This window comes from Choloepus didactylus, chromosome 3, assembly GCF_015220235.1.
Source record: "Choloepus didactylus isolate mChoDid1 chromosome 3, mChoDid1.pri, whole genome shotgun sequence".
In the NCBI taxonomy this organism is placed as follows: Eukaryota; Metazoa; Chordata; class Mammalia; order Pilosa; family Megalonychidae; genus Choloepus; species Choloepus didactylus.
Genome location: NC_051309.1, coordinates 206643540 through 206666485, shown reverse-complemented (window position 1 = coordinate 206666485; position 22946 = coordinate 206643540). Strand labels below are relative to the sequence as shown.

Sequence of the window (22946 nt, the reverse complement as noted above, 5' to 3'; positions counted from 1 at the left end):
TCCTGCTATATTATGTCAATTTTAAAAGGAAGCCACAGTAAGTTACATCAAATGCATCTATTTTGTAAGACTTTTAGAATACATACATTCCTAAAAAGGAGAGAGTAATCAATTTACTATCTAGTTAATAAGCTAACACTTGAAAAGCAGACAGCTTAGATTTTTCAATTAAAAGACTAATAATCAGCTACAGTTAGTGAAGGAAGTTACTGAGTTCTATTCAGTTTCCTAAGTACAAAAAGACAATGTCCACCAAATAAATACTTCTAAATAAAATCACCAGTCATCAACATATATAAGAAAACATTTCTGAAGCCTTTATTTACAAAAGCTTTAAAAACAAATAATACCCTCTGTTTTGTAAATAATGTTTTGTTTAAAAAGGACCACCCAGTTACAGCATTGTAATATCATGAATAAAGAATGTACAGGGGAAACAAACCAATGTGGCTAACATTTGGAGATCTGCTTATGTTACTGATTGAAGTGTAGATAACACACATCATAACTGTAGTCCATCATTTCAGGGTAGAGCTAATGAACACCAAAAAGTCTTCCCACACATGCTCTGGTCTGGTCACATATTCTCCATGGCTAAATATTTCACAGTCTCTTTTGTCAATATATATAAAATAGATTGCAAAGATATACACAAAAAATAAAACAAGCATTACACTCCTCAGGTAATTTTATCAGATATACTAGTATTTTGCTGTTCTGCACCAAATCTTATCCATTACCTTTGTACCAATGATGAAAGCACAATTTTTGTTTTCTAATCTAATTTGATGCAAAGTACACCTAAAAATTTGCTATCTTTGGACTTTAATGAAACTGATTTGTGGAATCAACAAATTAAGAGCATCATAAGTATGGCTATAAAATTTTTAAAAAATAACAGTAAACAGTGATGGAAAAAAAAGCAGCAGATCAAAGGAAGTGTGCTACCATAAAAAACTGCAGCTTCAACATCTTGGATACCAGTTTCCTGGCAGATACTCAAAATCTAATCACAAGGGATTTTTTCCTGAAGGGTGTAAAGCTGGTTTGAAAAGTTCTTCAGTCACAGAGCAGCCTACAAATGTCAATTAGAAACTGACAGACACTAGATGTGCTTAGAAGATTAAACACTACGAACAGAAACAGCAGTTACTAAGCTCCTCAGTAGTTTCTTTTGTTTTGTTTTGTTTTAATGTTAGTCTTGCTGAATCAACCGGGTGCACAATGTATGTGCCATATTCTGTGGATCAAAAACAATTAAATACTGTATAAAGTTGGCAGATGGTCATTTTTCCAGCTAAAAGCAAGAAAAACCGAAATTTCTGATAAAACAGAGGATTTGGGTCAGAGTCACGCTCTAAAGTGCAAAATTGATGGTCCACAATCTCAAATAGCTAAAACTCCTGCAGAATGGAAGGGAGAGACATGAAACAGGGAAATAAATTACAGTCAGTGCTAGTTAATTTAGGAAAGGGGAAAAACAAACCAACCCCAAGTAGGTGAAGTTTATCAAAATATTCAATATGATGTAGCTTTCCCCACTCTCTTTCACACACGCTTGCTAACAAGTGTATTAAGTTAAGGCCAAATTTAATATGAATGCTTTTCTATTTATTAAGATCTGAGATAGGAACGATCATATTTAGTATTGAAAAGCAGAAAAAATGGGCTATGAAAGGAAAAAAAAAAGGTATTGTCTATTGTTCAAGGGATCCAACCAGAGATAAAACCTATATACAAGCATGTGTGAAGCTCAAATAAAATAAAAATAAAAGGGCTATTTCATGTCATGACTGCTTGTTGGCTTCCTCTTCATATGCATTCCCTGTGCCATTCTGTACATAAGATGAACCAGAACCAAGGCCATACAAATGACCACAATATTTGGCATCATCAATATGATCTTCAAAGAACATCTAAAAAGGGATTTCAAAAAAGAAAAAAAAAGATAATTTTAACCAAAAGGTACCACTTGTACTGTATATTTTAGCAACGTAAGTACTGACTGTTCATTAACTATAATGACAGCTCTTTTCTATGTTGTTCATTTGAAGCCACAAATATAAGTTCAGCGAATAAAACTAATGTTCTTGAGAAGCGCTCAAAAGAAATCAGACACTATAAAAAATGTATAAATGCTTTGTCTTTCCTACTAATATTTAGACCAGCTTTATAAGAATATATAATCATGGAAAAACGGCACTTTTATTCCATTTTTTAATAATACTCAAGAGTAAGAATGAATTAAAATAACCAATGATGGTGAAAAAAAATTTGGGCTTGTAAATTGCCTTCAATCTATGTGCAAGGCTGAGGTGGCTAAAAAGAAATGTTAAACATGTTCTGGGTTGTAAAATCAGAACATTTACTTTAAGTTAGTGTCCCTGAAGAAGCCAAAAAAAAAAAAAAAAAAAAAAAGAGAAATTAGTGCCAGAAAATCCACCATTAATTGGACCATGAAGGCACTTTTTAAAAATGTCAAGCTGAGAATCCAAAAGAATGTTTTAATTCACTAACGAGGCACTGGAAAGTACAAAAACTTCTATTTACTTGTCATGAATGGATACAACCCAAATCACATCTAAATCAGTATCACTTAGCAAAACAGTCATTATGCTTTCTATTATTAATACATTTCTACATAAAAGTTTTAAATTCTCAGAAGAGTTGAGTCTCTTTGACTCAACTGAGAGGATATACTTAAAAAGATTTCCAGAGCAAATATTTTAGAAAAAGAAAATATTCTGCAAGCAAAAAAAAGACAACTGTGCACAACTAATTTTCTTCTCTTCACATTTACTTACAACACAGTGTATTTGTAAATATCTTTATAAAACCTGAGAGTAGAATGGGATGCATTACATTTCACATTCTTCCATAACTGACTTCCTTTATTTTCGGAACTGATCTCTGCCTTCTGGCACTTAAGGAAGGTCTGCTCAATATTTAATTCAACTATTACTTCAGATTTAACTCCTCTAAAATTAAAAAATCCCTTTGTAAGCCTCAATTCAGTAAAAAAGCATACATACCACCCTACAAATCTGGAATTAAAACTCTGAAGAATGGGATGAGCAAATACCAAAACTTTTAACAGCAGTTTAATACCTATTAGAAGGTAATGCTAGGGGAAACCCAACATAACGATTCCTTGACATGGTGGAAGCAGCACTAATGTGGCAGAAAGAACTCTGGAGTTCTCTCACTAGGAATCTGTATGATCTTGGGTAAAAGTTAACTAGCCTCTGGCCTCCATTTTCTCATCTAAGAAGTAATATGGCTTGACCTACATTTAAATTATAAAGTTTTTAAAGCTATGATTTAAAGTTTAAAATTTTATACTTGTGATTCCATGAAGAACTTATTATTCCATTTCTTGTGAACTACATTTCAAGATGATATTCTTGAACACTTTCATTCAAGCATGGTAGGTATGACCTAACGTGGTACCTCTAATTACATTGTCACTTAATAGGTACTTTATTGCCCAGAAACTTTTGCCAGTGATAAGAATTTTAATACTCTCAACCTAAAAACCAACTGAGAAAAAGGCACTGATGTCTCCATACTTCTCTCATTTTGAAAAAGGCCATTCCTGTAAGCAATGAATCAGATCCTGCCTGATGTTGTGGTCCTATCCGTTCCAGCTCTAACTGCTCAGCAACTTCCTGTAAACCACCCTAGAAGAAATAAAAAATTGCCTGTCAAGAGAGAAAAACACTGCAATACTCAAATTCATGAATTTCATAACTTAGACAATGATCAAAATATAAATAAACCTTAGTATGTAAAGATAGATCTTATGAAGACTGGGAAAACCAGAGAATGTGAATTACTGATGTATTTATTAACTATGGTTGAAGTGTGTAATATAACAAATGAGATCCTAATTTAGAAATTTTCTCTCCCTTTTGTTTTAAGGCAAGTGGCAGGCAAATGACTGTCCTACAACCTAAACATATGGGGGAAGCAGATCAGACACAGGGTAACATTTATCAAGCACATTCATGGTCTATTCAGAAATCAACTATTATAAAACTAAATAGACAGTGTGACAATGCCTTTAAACTTTTCTTAAACTTCCCAACAATCCAACTCAAAATAGTTTGCATCTAAATAATTCTTACTAAACAAAGAATGCCATTTTGAGTAATCAAAGCATCAAGAATTCACTAAATGCTTAACTGTTTTTGCTACTTAAAAAGAAAAAAGAAAAAAAAGAGTATGTCATTATAAGCACATAACTGTTCTGCTGCTCTGCCTATGCTGGTACTGCTAGGATTTAAAAGTGATTTTAAGAGGAAGAATAAAAGAAAGAGAAAGAACAACAGACAGAAGGAGAGAAAAAAGAAGGATGGGGGAGAATAAAGAGAAGGAAAGGTAGAGAAAAGAAACAAACACCATCACTAATAACAAAACAAACAAAAATTCCTCTCTAAACTGTTATTGCCTCTACTAGCAAAACAGGCCTTCTACATAACAGCTTTAAACAGTCTGCACTATAGTTGCTTCTGTGCTAAAATTAGTAAGAGGATTAGGTGTCATTAGCAGCTGTTTAGGAAAGCAGCAGACTAGGGTCATTCAGTACAGATGACTGTGGGCCAAACAGCACCTCTGTCATTAACCTGAAGTTTAACACAGCAGCTCACTCAGGACAATTTCAGATTATTTAATATACCTAGAAATTTCCAATAAGGTACATATAATGAGCAGTAATTTAGCTCTCTGCACCTGGAAACTGTCATTGTTCAGATACAACAATTTAAAAAAAGCATTTCCAAAGTCAGATGAAAACACACAGGCTTTGGGTTCTCAAGCATGCGATACTTTCATGGGGTGTGCTGAGTTTCTAGAGTAGTCAGTTCACTACTGCAAGCTCACTCGAGTCTTAGCTGCAAGTTGCCTCAAAATGCACAGAATTCTGTTGCTCTTAGGTGCTACAAACGTAAAGAAATTTTCTTAAAAATTACCCTGGTTATCTGTTGACCCATATGCTGAATTAGAGGCAAACAAACTTTGGCCAAAAGATTGCTTAAGACTGTTCATTTGTTAAAAGCAAAGTTTCCACATTTGATTCCTAAATTCTTTCTGCTTAAAAGCAAAGCTCTTCAAGTCCTTACCACTGCCTAAAAATATAACCTTACTTGCACTTCTGTGCAACCAAGTGAGGAGAAAACAATCAACTTTGGTTTCACTGAATAAAGAAGGGTCAAGGTAGATTCTAATCATAACATTGTTTTAGTTACAGCTTAAATACACACTCTCCTGAATACAGTAAAATCACTGTGTTCCCAGCAATCTATGCCACCAGGTGAATTCCTTCTCAAACTGAAGGAGTACGTTCCTCTTTTTGAAAAATTAATGATCAGAAGTAAAAAAATTATTACATATATGATAAGCGCGGAAGAATATACAACACTGTGTAGGCAGGGCCTATACATTTACTATAGCATATACCACTAACAAGCAGACTTCTTTTGGTCAGAGGATGAAAAACACTTATAGCTATGTAAATCTGGGAATATTATCCTATGAATAAAACCAACAAACATAATATCTAGCCAAGGTAAACTAAAGGGAAACTCTTCATTACACCACTGAATATATCTGCACAACACGGGCCAACTCAGATTTTATCTTGTATAGGCAGATTATGAGTAATAATGGGAAAGAGTGAGAACGTGGACTTGTGTGTATGAGGCCACAGCCACACTAATCCTCAAATTTCTGTTCTAGTTCACGATTTTCAATCCAGCAAGCGATAGCAAAAATCTGACTCTGGGTTTGAATTTTGTTGAAAATGTATTCGGGCAATATTTGAAGCTTTAAAAAAAGGATTTCCTATAACTTATTATGTGAAAAGAAGGATCAGATGACCAGATAATATAACTGCATTTAAAATAAAAATATTGTGAAAAACAACATCCCATTCTAGTATCTTATATATATCACTCAGCCTGAACAGTGTAATTAAAGATAAGGCCACTCAAAACCTTACTTTGAGATTTTTGCAGCTCTTCATGAGGTACTTCACATCATAAATGACAGGAAAAAACAACCGAAGGATCTCAAAGAAGTCAAGTTCTTCTTCAGGCAAATTGGAGTTGGTCAGGATTTTGATTAAATAGCCAAAGTCATAACCACTACAAGAGAGAGAAAATAATACAGGACATATAAATACCACACTGATGAAAACGAAAAAATTTTTTTTTTGATACAAATTCTATGTGAGTCACAATGGAGGTAAATAAGGCATCAACCAAAAATGAACACCCACCACAAAAACAGAGAAAACAAAAATGCTAAGTTGTATAATGGGAAAATACCATCATCTTACAGACGGTGCTAAGAACCTGTTACTTTAATTTCATCATTCAGAGATATCAATATACAGATCTATACTACTATTCCAAGTCTGCATTCACAAAAATACTATTCTGCTGATCCTTGAATGGAGGACACTTTAAGAATATCAAACTGTCCATAGTAGATGCCTCAAAAAATTTTTAAATAACTATGGAAATGGAAAACTAAAAATGAATGGAAACAAGGCCCAGAAATCAAAAAAACAGTAAGAGAACTGGTATTCTGAAGGCAAAAATAATGCAAATCTTCCCATATTTTACATTCTATCATCTCCTTACATCCCTGTGCAGCAATTACATGCCCTGCTTTACACTAAGCCTTCCCTGAAAAGCCTAAATTCCAGAGACTCATGTAGCACAAGATGTCTTTGTGTTCTACCTTTTTAAGTATATGTATTGTTTCCTCCATTAGCTTAAAGGTCAGGAATTACATTTTTAAAATACCTTTTCTTCCTTGAAAATAGTTGGAACTCAACAAATACTTGATGAAAGATGCTTTTAACATACCATTTGGGGGTACAAAATAAAATTTGTATTCAATGTTCAGAATAATTACTTCTAATTTTTAAAAAGGAAACAAAAAAAAAAAGCCTTTACTGTTGAAGGCCATTAAGGAATAGAGCAGAAAGCTTTAAGTTTTGAGTGGTTAGCAAGGAAGTAACTTTGCTAGCTAACTAAAATTAAAGTCAGCATTTATTTACCACCAGCAAAACTATAAGTCTTATTTTCAAAAAAGATTATACTAGAGTTTAGGATTTACAAAATTTCTTAAACTGTTCTTTATCTCCTAGAAATTCACTGGAATATGAAAATATTTGATGACACTTAGTACAATAAAATCTTGTAACAACTCTCAACAAATACCAAATATATTGGAGCCTAAGTTAGATTCTAAGATCCAAGACAGGAACCATGCCCATTTTTGTTTATCTTAATATCCCGAGTATCTAGCACATAGTAATTTTTTTTTTTAAATAAACATACATGTCATATATAATAAAAGGACAGGAAAATGCTTTCTGGTTCTTTTGTATCTTCATGTCTAAGAAAGCAAAAAGAACTCAAAAAATGTTCCTCAAGTTAACAGAGACTTAAGTCTTCTCCTGAGGTACAGGTTTAAGGAGAAGAGAACAGAGAGAAAAGTTGATAGGTGAGAATTAATACATTCAGTACTTCCAACTCAAAAATTAATGCTTAGCACTACAGCGAAGTTTAAAATATGAATGGCTCTTCACTATATCATCTGACAGGCTAGAGGTGGAAAGTAAATAAAATAAATGGTTTCTGAAGTGAACCAAGTAGAAGTGTATTACACCTGTGTAATACAAGTCTTCTTAAAAACATAACAAAAGGTCAAATAAAACCATTCCCAAGGCCACTTTTAGTCCTTGGGCTGTCAGTTTAGTTTACCTAGATAAGAAAACTTTCTTTCTCCTGGAAGTCTGTTTCTACAAACTGGAAGGAATTTTCTTTCTAGAAGTTTTTTTCAACAATCTAGTTTTATTTTATAGTAATAATAAGGAATTAAAACTATCACTGAGAATTTACTGTATACAAAGCACTTTAGTAGAGCCTTTAAAATATGTTATTATTGATTAGTACTACAATCCTGCAAGGTACTTCTTCTAAGTGATGCCTTCTCTAAATACCCCATTAAAAAAAAAAAAGTATCCACACACACACCCATTCCTAACATTCCCTATCTACCTTTGCTATTTTATTTTTCTCCATAGCACTCACAACACTGTAACAAACCACTATACTAATTTTATCATTTTAAAAAACTGTCTGCCTACCCCTACCAGAATGTAAATTCCATGAGGAAAATGACTTTAGTCAGTTCTGGTCACAGCTTAATCCCCAGAATGTTGTCAGAGCACCTGGCATAAGAAGATTCAATTAACCTTTAAGTAGACCAACATTAGCCTTTTAGAGTTAGGAGACAGCTATACGGCATTCTGTTCTTTCTAGAACTAAACCTGAAATTGCTAATATAGTGACGCAAGCAAGTGTACAGCAGGTAGGAGACAGTAACGAAATGCCATTTTGATGCAATCCTTTTACCTATGAAATGATAACCATTTGACCCCTTCACAGAGGACTACTCCAGATGTCATAAGAAGTTCTGCAAAGTACTGAGTCTCAATTCCTTCCTCTTCATGTTTTTTAAACTGGATACCAGATGTTGTTAGTAGCTCTATAGAGTCCTGGGCATACATGTCCTCCCTGGGAGAAAAAAGAGAAAGACAACATTCAAAAGTGCCATTCTTCAGTTTTTCTCCCACTTACATCTGGAAGTACAGTGTCAGAAATAAAACAAGGTAAGTGGACTGGCTTGGGTAAAACATATATGCAAGGAAAATGCAATTAAATATAAAGGCCATTTTTTTTTCATAAAAGTATTCAAACAGTAAAGTTATTCAAAAAAGTCTTGTGGTGAGATTGTAATCTTAACTATCGACTCAATTTCACTAGTCTTTCACACAGTAAATTTAACTAGGTGTGAAAAAAGGGCCTTCTACTCACCAGGGGCTACCACTGCAAATAGATACACTCTTTTCTGGGGCTCTCAGGCTCAGTAGGCATTTTAGGGCTGCTGGATGGGGCTGCAGCCACAGCTGAGAGCACCAATGCCCAGGTCCCAAGCTCCCATGCTTTCAGCAGCACCAGGAAGGAGACCAACTGGAAAACGTCTGACGTGGTTGAGTTAAACTACATTACATCTTAAGGAAAAGGGAGATGCCTCCTCTCGTAAATGATGAGCCTTTCAAATGGCTTCAACAGCAGTAAACTATTTAAAATTAAGGATTCTGCTGTAAAAGCAATTTCTTCTTTCAGCAATGTTGATAAACAGCAATCCTGATCCTGGAAGATTATTTTCCAAAATCAAGACAAGAAATCTAAACTAATCCTTCAAGATTTCACTTAACGCCAAAAAGAAAGCCATCTCTATTTTCCAAGCACAAATACAGAGGGATCTAAAAATTAAAGCATTAAATAAATAAGATACCACAATGCAGATATCTGTTTTTGAGAACAAATGAAAAAGGATTCTATAAACTAGTCCTTGGATTTAAATTTTTTTATTTTACTTTTTAAAATTACAAGATACAGTGGTGTCTACCACTGAGCAAATAAGAATATTCTAGCTAAACAAGCTTTATCAAAACTAATTAAATCAAAAGGAACATTTCACTTGGGCCAAAAAAGCATTCTTAAGGTTTATTCCATGCACATCAATTTGCTTCTAAGTAACCTGAAAACGAACAAAGCTGGGAACTGAAATATTTATATACAAAGATTTACTGCAGCAATCACTTGTAGTCAAATTTTGCCCTGGAAAATCCTTTAGGAAGGTGCCATTCTAGGATATCTGAGTAAATCCAATACAAATCTCTTCAGTTAAACAACAGATAATATTGTCCTTACGATACTAAAAAGATGTACTTTTAACAATTAGAATCTCACTTAGGTCAAGATGCTCACAGAGAAGCATGCTTCAGCAACCGTAAACAACCAAAGACATAACAGATTCTTTCTGCCGTCTCACATTATTCTAGGCAGCATGGTCACTTTACTTTTACTCTAGTTCACTGTCACTGTCTCCCAATCAGAATGTAAACTTAAGAGGGCGATTCTGTCCATTTTGTTCAATGTTACCAGAAAACATACAGAAATGAACTAAGTAGAATACTGAGTGTTTCACTATTTAAATCAGTATTTCCCCAACTTGTCCAGAGATACTGATCACCCAGAGAGCTTACCAAAAATATGCGTTCCCCAGATTCCACACCCAAATCCAATGAATCACAACCCCCAGGTGATGCACCTGGATGAATACCCCACATATTTTATAATCAAGTAAGTTTGGTAAACAAAGATATTATGTGTCTAAGTTCTTACTTTTTTTTCGGTGTAGTTCATGTAGCACAATTCAAACAAGCTTAATGTATTCCCATTTACATTTTGTTGGATGGAATATTTTACAATTTGGAACCAATCTCATGCTTTATAATACCCAAACGCACTAGAAACAGGAAGTTGGAAACACCATGCAGGTCAGCTCACTCTCCAAATAGGATGAAGAAAACTTACTGTGGTAAGGGAAATTTCGTAATTGTTATGACTCAATTCTCCAAATTGAGAAAGACTGTCCCTTTCCCATTTCAAGGTTTTAAATCATTATATCCTGACTTCCCCACTCTGAAAAATCTTAGCAAATGTGGAAAAATATTAAAATATGCTAATCTCAAAATGTAATTAAAATATTGTTTAGTCAAAATATAAGAACTGCTGTAGGTGCTGCATTGGCAAACTGATTATAAGATCAATCTGTTTAGAACAGTAATGGAACAGTAATGTAATCTCTCCCAACACCACCGACTAAACAACTGCTAAAGTTTAAGGTAGCGAAATGTCATAAGAACGTGAATGAAAGCTGTGCACAAATCTCTACAAAAGCAGACTAGTTGCCTCACTCCTCAGGTACCACCCTTAAGACACAAACTAACTCAGCCTAGCCATACTGAAATTACCTCTATCTACAACTACAAACCTACCTTACTACACAAATTCACATTACAAAACATGAGGGTTCAAGATTTTACAAATTGGATACACCCTTTGCCCTCCAACCTTGAACCACTCCTGGTTTAACACACAGACACCCACCAAAGGGTTTAGAACTACTCTTCCAATAAGTTGCTTACTCTCATATGGTTCTCTCTGTAAAGTCAGCCACCTTAAAAATGTAAACTGTATATTTAAATTTATGCTAAAAATGAATAAAGTTAAAAGACCAAAAAACTGGATTACAGACTGTCATAAATACACAAATAGTTTTTGATCTTAATATTTAATGAACTCAAATATAAGAAAAGCACAAGGATACTCCCACAATCTATAAAGTTTATGAAAGACACGAAACTTAAAATAAACTTGGAAAACAGTCATAAACTTGAAAAAAAATTTACCACCTTCACTAGTTATCAAAGAAAGCAAATCAAAATGAAATGTTTTCAGAAGTCAAAATAACAAATTTTACAAAAATGCCAATATTTGATATCTACATGGGTAAAACAAGACAGCAATTTGCAATCTGTAAATGAGCATAACCTTCCAGAAGGCACTGTCAATCTCATTTCCCTCTCTCCCTTCCTCTTGATATGTATGAGTGAATAAAACACATCAAGAACCTAGAAAATACCCATATCCTTTGAATAAATGAGGCTTGAAATATTCATATTTTAAAAATTTAGATCACTACTTCTAATAAATAACCTAAATGGATGGAGATTACATCTAGAGGGGCTCACTATAAGAGCAAAGTAATAAAATCAAATTTAAAAAGCAGACAACCTAAATGTTTAACCAAATGAATAGTTAGGTATCTTATGGTATATCCAGAAGGACAAAGTACAGAAATTTAAAACAATTACAAAGAATTGCTAATGACATGCTCACAATATAAGTGGCATATTCTTAATATTAACAAAAAGAATATTACTGTATATTTGTAAAACAACTAGGAGAAAATACTAGGACAATGTACAGCAGTCATCTCGAGTTTTCTGTATTTTCTACAAGAAGCATGTTATTTTTATAAACAGAAAAAACATACACAAAAATTGTTTGTGAATATATTTTACATCTCACATCTCAGACTATGACAGTCTTATCTTCCTTGTCTATTCATGTTTAAAATCCACAGGTCTTAAAGTTGATGCCTGGTTGATGATTCTAAACTGGCCAACCTGACAGTGCTTAACTTACCCATAACTGTTAATACCCAAATGGATAATGAATTAGATGGAATACAGAGCAACACTAAAACAAGCATTCTTTAGCCCACATTATCACAGTGGCAGCCAAAACTTCCATTTACTTCAGACCACTGAATCTATCTCTGATTTGGAACACTGTAGCAGCCACCATTTTCCTCAGTTGAGGCCCTACTCTTTATTTTTAGTAAATTAATAAGCACAGTGGAAAGTAACCAAACTTTCCCTAGCTTTAAGAGAAACACTGAAAAAGTTGTAAGTTTGCTTTGAAACCCACAATACTGTAAAAGTATAGTGTTACAAATAGGAAAGTGAAAAGAGCAAGAAAATTACTTCTAGGTAGACAAATTATTTGTTCACAAATATGCTTCATTATAACTAGGAGGCTACCTACTTAAATATTAAAAGTATACACACAAGATACAGAGGATATTGAATACTATTAGTTACTACTAAAATTTACAGTTTTTGAGCTCTGATTCTGTTACATGCAATCTTGAAGTATCTATTCATAGCCTAAGGAAATACAAAACCAAATATGAAATTTGGTTTTGTTTATAACCAAAAACAGCATTCCATACCTCTTGAGTCTTTTCTTCCTTTACATCTGATGAATAAAGATCTGGACACAGTTACTTCCTTGAAGCTAATGGTAAAATTTTAAATAATGGCATTCTTGAGAGCAACCCTGACTCGGATCAAGGTGAAAATTGAGTACATAAAGTTCATATATATAAATGGCAAAACTGACCTACCACCAAGAAAAGGATTTTAGAAAAAATTGAAAAATAAAAAAGCTTAAAGCACTTGTTACAGTATCTGGCACACACACATATATATACATACTCAATAAACATATATTACTAATAATATTCCTAACATCCCTATCATCACCATTACCATCAAAGATCACTTATAGTTATATAACAATTAAGAATTGTAACTATGGAGAACAATGTAGCTAATTCAGGTATGAGGACTTTCATATAAAAGAAAATCAAAGAAATGTGTCATGGAACAACTTTGCAGAATTAAAAAATATCCACTATACTCTAGCCGTGTGGAAATAAAAGTTTCAAGACTAATGAAGGGAATGATTACAGAGAATTCTGAACTTGAGAGATCTTGAGAAGAGAAGGAAAACAGATTAGATGCTGGCATACCTATATAATATTTTACTGAAAGCAGAATATTAAAGATTCTAAAATAACATTGCACATGGCTAACCAACGGGGTATTTAGTTTACATATTTTAGTATGTCTCCAATAAATGGCTTACCCATCTTCAAAACAAAAATATAATAAAAATATACCGCAGCCTATAATACAATACATTTTAAAATCTGTCCTCCAAGTTCATTAAAAAAAAATTTATCTTTCATTAAAAAAAATTTTTGGAATTATTAAAATGAACATCAGTGGAAAAGAATTCTGGGATATCAGCAAAAGTCCTCTTTCTTGATCTGGGTGCTAGTTTCAAGGATGTTAAGTTGGTAAACTACCAGTGAGTTGTACATCTATGATATATATTTATACTTTTTTTACATACACTGTACTTCAATAAGAAGTTTTAAAAAAAACACTTTGTTATCAATGTAAAATTCTCAAGATATAAAAGGTATTCAAGTCTGGGCTAAATCTTTATAGATTCCCCTTACCTATATCAAAAGGTGCAGGAAGAGGGGAGCAGTGGGGAGTAGAAAGTTAAAATTACACCTTTTTGAATATTTATATTCTAGATAAATAAGAACTGTATAATAAATAATTCTTTATAATGTCTCCTTTGCATTAAGTCTTTAAAAATCATTCATCCAGGAAATGACAGATCTCCTCAACCCATCTTTTCCTCTTATGTTAATATCATATTAATATCATAATATCATGAAATACTTGATTCGTAAACTCACAGGAAGTACCTCATAGCTATGAAAAATAATGAAAATTACAAAAGCATACTCATTATACTCTTATACTCTTCTTTTATCTCTTTAGACATCTCTTGTACTGCCTACAAATCAGAACAATCTTTTTGGATGATAGTATCAGGAGGATATTAAATTTTAATATCTGGAGAACATTAAATTTTGGATAGTCTTTGCCCCTGCAATTATATTCTAGTTTTTTACTCAAAAGGATAAAATGTTTGGATACTCAAGGATTACTTAAAGGAAGTTCACTGTAACTCTTTGTAATACTGAAAAACTGAAAACAACCAAAACACCTACCAATAACGGACTGATTTCAGTCTTAGAACACACCACACAAAGGAATACTAGGCAATCATTTAAAAATAATAATTTATAAGACAGAAAGACTTTAGGGATACACTAAATTAGTGTGAAATAAATAAAAATAATAGATAATAGGTATTATTATTTTATTTTTATATAAAAAAGTATAGAAGTTAGCTAATTTTAATTTTTCCCTTAGGCTGATAAAATGTCCTAAAAATATTTTTATATAGTAAGAAAAAATATTTATAGAATAATTACAGAGATCCTTCCTATAACCAAAATAAATTTGGGAATGAAGCATACTAAATACAACATTCTACAATGCTGGCTTATAGGATTTTATGGTAATTACCTTTGAGCCAAGTATTTTAGAAGTTTTAGAAACATGTATCTCAGATTAAATCATTTAGGGGATTTTAAAATAAAATTTTAAAGTTTTTAAATTTACAAGTTTGTAAAAGAGAAATTCTGGGCCAGGCCATAGTTGGCCTTTCTTAAGCAGAAAATTTTCAAAGTAATCTTTGCCAACTCAAAGGCTCTACATAGTTGCCAAAGTAATATTTGGACACCATATGCTTTATGATATCTACTCCAGGCCATAAAAATACAATTTTTATAAAAAGCTACAACTCTACTAAGCTCCCTGAAGCAGATGCCCTCAGAACTGAATCAGGCTTTTCCATGAAAAGATAGCCCATCCTATAAGCTATCCTTGTTAAAATCTTAGCAAAGAACCAGGAAAAACTTTAAAAATGAATAGTTCCTTACTTCAAAACAGAGTAAGAATAGACTGGAAAACCAAAGAGAATTAACTAATCGTCTGCTTTATTCTTATTTAGTGAATAGAAGATTCTGATCATCAAAATATGAATTCAGAGAAAATTTAAGTGCATCACATTTTATTTAAAAATACCTTAAATGCACTATTTGGGAGATAATCCATTAAAAAAGTTCTATCATTAAAAGCACATTTTTCAAAAAGAAAACTGACTTTAAAAACTTAAAATAGCATTTTTCCCCTCAAGTTAAACATGTTTTTACTTGATCAAAGCTTACACGAGAATCATTTATAGAGTCCGGTATATATACTGGACATCTTAGGTTAACAAGCATGAAACTGTATTAACGGAAGAAAACTGTTGCCTAGAAGTCAAACCCAGTATACATTAATAGTACTTAAAAAGAATAAAGATAGCTTTCCACTAAAGTTCTTTTAGAAATTATAAACAGATATTAAAGTTTCTGAGCTATGAAAATTGTGCAGGGTCCGTATTTCCTAATAGGCACTGCTTGTGGAAATCGGTTTCATGACAGGAAAGGCCTGAAGGATGTGCTGAAAAGCCATTTGTGTGTTATTACCTACATATTAGTTCATCCTGCCTAGATTCCCAATTCAGCTAATACTGCAAAGGGTCATGGAGCTCTAAAAAATTATTTTAGGCTAATTACATAAAAATACCTTTGTTTTCCATTTAGTACAAATAATTTTAATATTGCCATCCATCATACACAAAGGTAGATCCTGATCCAGCATCAGTATTTACCAACTTACATTTCTACTAAAAGCATCAAAGGACTTCAACGTCATTTTCTAGTTTTCAGCTCTCCAAATAGCCTGGTTTTCTACTTGGCACTGTCCTACAACTATTAACTAAGCCAGCAACTAGCAAAAATAAAGAGTTTGAAAGTCACAATTCCCTACCAACACAATATTTGCAATATTGGGAACAGAATATTTGTTCATCTGTTCCTTCATGAAATTCACTGACTATTGCATGGGAAATAAGATTTCACCTCATCAATGCAAACCTGTTTTTTAACTTCTATCTCCTCAGCTAAACAGTAAATTGACTCTCTCAGGGTATTTTATTTCCCTCTTTCTTTCACTAAGGAGTTACCATCATTTTTCATTTCTCATATTCAATGACAGAAACAATAACAGAGAGGAAGAGAGAAAATTCACAACTCTTTTCAGGCTTGGTACTACTCAATATCTTTTCTCTAATTCTCACCATTTGAAGTTCCAAACTACCACCTACTGTCTATTCCCCAAATCCCAACTTTCTGCATGATTTAAAAACTTAGATCGCATTCCCCCTACCCCACCCCAGTATGGTCACTTGATTATCAGTCACCAACGTCCATTTCACACCTAACAAAGTATCACAACTATGTGGAACACTATATCCCTACTGCCTAGCACAATGCTTGATATATTCATGACTTCGTACTGATTTCCAACAGTGAGCATCAAAACAGTCACTTTGTTAACACAATGAATAAATGACAAAACATTCTGCCAACTCTAAGATTTCTAACTTGGAACTTTCCTTCCGATACCATAAATTTAATTATCACTCTCATCCATACTTGTTTTAATCATTCAAGCCTCTATCTTCCCTTAATATATTACATCCATTACTCATCTTAGATTCCTTTTAAAAACAGTATTCCTGGAATATCAGCTCATTCCCTCAATATATTATCAACTCTTGCTCCAATTCTGCTCTGATATCTCAATTCCACTCTTTCTGCTCTTCCTCTCAAGTAAAGCTGGAGAAACATCAAAATAGCAAAGATCTGGCCCTGCAATCAGTCTGGCATGTGTTTTCTACACTTATCTTAGTGACTTCATGCTAAACGCAGATTTCAGACCTCTTTCTTTAAGCCTCCCATACTATTCTTTCCCTCTTCACTTTCAGTATATGACCTAACTACTTTTACTTTACAAAGAAATACCAAATCATCAACATCCTGTATTTACACCTACCCATCTATCTTAAGATCTTTTTCCTTTAGTCGAAGATATCTCTCCTAATCACCAAAGCCAGTCTCTATCAGTGCCTTAGATGCTATTCCACCCTGACTCTCAAAAGATTCATTAAATGTATATCGCCCATCCTCAACAGCCTGCAAGGGTTTAACAGCCTTCAAATATGCCCAGGAATAATCTGTAATATAAAATCACCCCTTCATTTGATTCTGTTGTCTCTTCTACTTACTGTACTTTTATCTCCTCCTTCTCACTGTCATTTTCCTTAAATAAGGTATCACGGAATCCTCAATCCCCTATAATCTCTACCACCCTAACTAAAATGATTCTCTCAAAAAAGAATAACTGTGATCACCAAGCCTGACAGCCTTTCTTTAAATTATTTCTTATTCTCTTTGACTTGTAAGTGGAATTCTGTCCACAGCTTTCTTTTCTTCTTCAGAGCTCATCAATATTCCACTTCAATTTTCATGTACACATCAACTCCAAATTCAGTTTGAAAGAATTCCCATATATTGATTCAGTATTTAATAATTCTAATTCTTGGACTTTGGCCATAGAGAGAGCAGAGAGAAGAGTTTTGGGAACACTAAGTCATTATGACCATGACCAACTATGTGGAACACTATATCCCTACTGCCTAGCAAATGCTTGACAATTCTAGGCACTTGATGATAAAAATCAATTTTCACCTTTTTTTTTTAAATTTGAAAGATTCTCTACACGTTGCCCTCTCTCCACATTATACAGTACTGGTTCTATCTTCCAACTGACTTTTCTATTTAAATAATGTTTTTAAACTATATTCTTCTCCTTAAACATCTCCCAACACTAACTTTATACTGGTAATAAAACTGCAGTGGCCCTCCCTATATAAGGGAAATAAAAATGTCTTTGAAAAACAGTATTAACACAGCAGTTGATACTAGAACAAAGATGTTTCTAGAAAAGGAAACAATTTTACCAAAACTGAGACATTGATGGGTTGCCCCCTCCTCCATGTACTGCGATCACAACAGTAAAAAAAAAGAATGCTCTAATGATTAGCTTGGAAAAAAGGAACATGGCACAAATGAAACGATAAAGAACTAATTAAAGAAAAGGTTATCTTTTGGAAAAAGGATAGAAGGGAATTTTTGCAGCATTTCAGAGCTTAAGTACTTATAAAAGGCTATTATTTGACTGGAGATGAGTATTTTTTTTACATTTTTTTAACACTCTAGATGGTATATTATTACACCCTTATACCCTACGCAGAAAAATGAAGAGTCAGTCTAAACACAATGCAATTATGAGCCAAACTGCTGCACCACAGTCAATACTACCCACTATCAGCCATGCTTTTCATTAGATTTTATATACTAAACAGCACATTATTCAACAAAGAGAGTTTCTTATATTGTCTATACCATTAATTGTCCTATAGGTTCTTATCAAATGTTAGATATTACACAAGTACAAACTGCCAAACAGAAAGACACTGTAATATACTTAAAATATATTAAAAATTTTACTTCCCCAATTTATAGTTTGTAAATAATCTGCACTTGCCCCCAAACACTCTAAACTTCCCTCAGCTATCTGACTACTTCTACCATTGATACAGAAGTATTATAACAAAGGAAACTGGATGAGATCCACAGCTTGAGTTAGAATTAAGATTCTGGCAGAGATGTATGAAACAGGAGGCTCAAGGATACTGTTACTTCAGTATCTAAGTTAAAAGAGGTTTAGAGGACTGACCTGGGAACATAACCATTATACAGCATTGCCTCCAAAGGAAAATTCATCCAAGTTTCCAAGAAATACCTTACCACCTCTGAAATGTAATCTACTCATAAAGTGTGTCTGTAACGAAATACCTTCATAAGGATAAATTCCACAACAAAGAAGCATATATTTCAAACTGCAACACAGAGTTTGAAAGTAAAACTAAAGGAAGATTACTTTTCTATCAACAAACATTCTCAAATTTTCCAAATCTCAAAAAAGTAGCAGTCATGCTTTAAAACAACATATCTAAAATTCAAATTACTTGGACTTAAAATAGTCTTCTTTATCCCATTTTAATCCTGTAATAAAGAAAAAACCCAACCTTCTGCAATTTTAGGTTTTATATATTTCTAGTATAACTACACCAAAATCAATTACAATTTCACCATACTTGAGGGAAATCAATTTCTAAAATTAAACTAAGAAACAAAGTTTGGTTTGTATTTATTTATTCCCACTTACGTCAAATTAAATTTAAAATTAAACTGCCACGTTGAAGTTCCTGGAGGGTATTCTCCTTGTTCATTCATAAATGTCAGTCCTAGCTGAATTATCTTTAACAAGTCTACATTACACCGCAAGAGTTGGTACTGATAGTCAGCGTTGCTCCTGAATTCTCCAATGGGTCTTGCAACCACACCTGGAAACTCGGTGTCCTGTAAAATAGTTTTAAGGTTCATTATTTACTAAACAGTTCAACTACAATCCACAAATTCCTAGAATAAATAATTAACTTTTGGTGAAGGGTGAAAGAATCCTGTTAAAGATGACATTCTAAACATTCATATTTGATTTCAAAGTAGCTTTTAAAAAATTCTAACTAGGAAGAGAATTACTTCTTAGAATCATAAGAAAGCTTTTTAAATATGAATTTAATGACTGTTTCTTACTTTAATTTTATTGATAAAAATCACTATGTAAAAGACATAAATGGTAAGTGCAACCAAGTACTCTATACACAAGGAAGAGGAAAAAACATAATTAACTCATGTCTCCCAAGGTATGCGAAACTATGTTCAAAGTATTCCAATGTTAAAACACAGTTTTTTGAGAAACTGGTTAAGAAGCAGAGTGGGAAATGCATCATACTTTCCAATTGCTTCTCTGAGAAAAGGTTTATCTAAACACCAAACCAGTCTAAGAGGAACATTATGAGCCTCCTTAATTTCAACTAAAACAGTACTCTCTCTCTAGAGTACTCTCTTCAAAGAAGGCATGCTGTCGAGAATTTCATGCCACCCACTCATTCCTGTAGAATGTTATCTCTTCTCTAATCTTGCTATTCTTTATCATCTGAGAAATAAATGGTCACTATGAATTTTCACTGGATAAGAAAATAACTTTAATTATGGGTAAGTACACCTTTTATGAAGTAGACCATTATCTACATACACATACACACATCTTCCTCTTTCAGTCAGCCTGCCCCTCCCCAAAGATTTATTTTTATTTATTTATATTAAAAATACTGAAAAATGACATACCAATAGAGAATTAGCATTCGAATTAGGGCTAGCTAAGAACAGAAAATAAGTATGAAACCAGAAAAGTAAAGACAAAAAAAGACGGTATCTGCAACAGATATACAAGGTACAATAGTACAGAACATTTACAACTAGCTGGGTAGCAGATAGCCTAGGAAGAGTGAATAGCATATGCAAAAGCAGAGATACTTAATAGTACAGTGTGTTCACAGAACCCCAGTGATAATTAAAAAAGAAAAAAAAATTATAGGCCAACAATGTTTTACTGGGAGATCTGAGTTTTCTGTTTGAGAAAGACATCTGGGCGTTCTCTAGCTTCTGTTAGCTCTATCAGCTATCAGCTAGGCCTTGGTGTTGCTAGGAGTTGACTTGGCATCAGCTAGGTGCTAATGTTCCTCCACTGAACATAAACAATTTTACAGATCTCAACATCAGACAAAGCCATGTCTGAACACAGACAAAACCATAAACGTTGTCCAAACCACAAAAATGACCAATCACCCCCCTATTCTGACTAATATGAGTGACTGCTGCTGCTTTTCAAGTTTAGCCTTATTGTGGTCTCTCCTAGATAAAATTTATTAAGACACTCAATTATAAAATTACCCCCACTTTCTGATGGCATCCAATTCAGAGCAAAGTCCTGCTTCCTTAAACCTTCCCTAAAATCACCTAAACAAACCCAAGAGATAATACTCTTTTACTCAAATGCCTGTGGTTCCCTGTGGTATGGATTTTCCCTCACTGAAATGAGTAATAAACGCCAACTTGTCAAATTACAGTTATATTCCTAGTGATATATGGCTGGAGGGCACTGATAAATTTTTCTGTTTATGATTAAATTAGCCCTAGAAATCAACCAGGATAGAAACTGAAACATTTTAAAACTCCACTTCCCCTTGTCTAAGAAGTATTTTAAAAGATTGGTCATGGGCATACCATAGCAACGTAATTATATTTTCGGATAACTTGACGAATTTTCTTCATCTCTTCATCCAGGTTGCAAGCCCAAACTTCACAAATTCTTTGGCTATGATCTACAGTTGCTGCTGGCATAGTGAGGGCACAAGGAGTCTAGATGCCACGCATCAAAATGTTATACTTGATTGGAGATTTGTTTCATAAAATAACTTATCCTTTATTTGTGTACCTGTAAAAAAAAAAAAAAAATCAGTATCCTAGAATAATTGAGCTGGTCAAGACCTAAGATAAAATTCATTCAAAGTCCTTGATTCTTAAGAAAATCTAAATTTAAGAAATAACTTGTCCAAGGTCACACAGCTAACATGCAGAAAAACCAGGATCACACCTAGGTTTCTTAATTCTGATTTAAGTGTAATTTAAAAAACAACCTCTTTCTGAAAAATAAGTTAACAGCCACAGAAATTGTTTGAATGTCACTAACTGCAGGAAGACAAGAGAAAAAAGGCAATAATGTCTGCATTTTAAATTGTATCTTTCCAATTTTCTAAAAATTAGAGCATTTTAATTTTCCCTGGTTACCATACACACATCTCACGTTTCTGGTCCATAAACACAGGGCACATAACGGTAACAATGTAGACCAGCTTTTTGATTTGGGAGCGAAGAAATTCCAAATACTCCATTGTTCAAGCAAGTTTGAAAAAAGCATAACAAGTGTAAAAAAAGAGGGTTATGACCCATTCTGAACTCTGCAGAATCACAAATGTAATCTCGAATTCTTTTGCTCTAAGAACAAAAGCCGAAAGAGATCCAGGGGATGGCTCCTTTATAATCCAACCCCCTCCCCAAACAGCTGAACACACATACACTTTGGAAAGACTTAATACTTTAACACGGCTTTCCTCCATCTCTCTCTACCGCAGTTGCAGAAGCCCGGAAGAGACACCAGAGGCTTTCTCATTACTGATGGTACCATCTTAGTACTGCAAGCTCCCAGAGAAAGGACAGCAGAGAGGCAGTCAAGTCCTAGATAACCTCTTCCCTGGCAGACAGATTGTGCGAAGGTGATAATCATTTACTGGAACCAGACTGACTCCCAAGCACTGCTGCGTGAAAGAAAAGAACAGCTAAAGACCTAGGCCACTGCCCTCCACTACCAATTTCCGCCTCACAAAATCGAAGTCCCAGGTACAAAGCCGTTACGTCATCACTGCGCGCCACCCCCGTGACAGACCCTCAACCTCAGTTACCCTCCCCTCACCCACCCGCCGTCAAACCCTTTTCTCCCGCAGCTGCGCTCCAGCTGGCGCCATCGTGCACCGCTTCGAGTTCAGCCTTCCAGACCCCTTTCTACTTCCCAGCCCGCCCCTCCCCCCGGTCTGAGGTAGACGCAAAAACTACTTGTATCGCTGAGCTTGCGCTCCTCCTCTTCCTTCTCGCCATAGAGACAGCACCCGGCGGCGATGGCGGTAGCGGCGGCGGTAGCGGGTGCCCCATAGACACCTCTCGCCCAGCAACGGGGAAAGGGGAGTCGGAGCTGCGTTGCACCGCGCTGCGCCGTCGCTTATCGAACGTCCTGGTGGAGGCGCTAGATGATGACGCGACACGTAGTA

General features: G+C 34.1%; 1 protein-coding gene across 1 annotated transcript; it reads right to left on the bottom strand.

Annotated features, from left to right (window-relative positions):
- Nucleotides 1-294: 294 nt before the first annotated feature.
- On the bottom strand, nt 295-22923 carry CNOT7 (CCR4-NOT transcription complex subunit 7). Its single transcript, XM_037831232.1, has 7 exons — nt 22735-22923; nt 21349-21559; nt 19388-19581; nt 8430-8591; nt 5999-6143; nt 3570-3680; nt 295-1916 (listed from the first exon to the last, which is right to left on the bottom strand). Exons 2-7 carry the CDS (start codon nt 21463-21465, stop codon nt 1788-1790), a joined length of 858 nt encoding a protein of 285 aa, XP_037687160.1. The 5' UTR covers nt 21466-21559; nt 22735-22923; the 3' UTR covers nt 295-1787.
- Between the last annotated feature and the right edge of the window lie 23 nt (nt 22924-22946).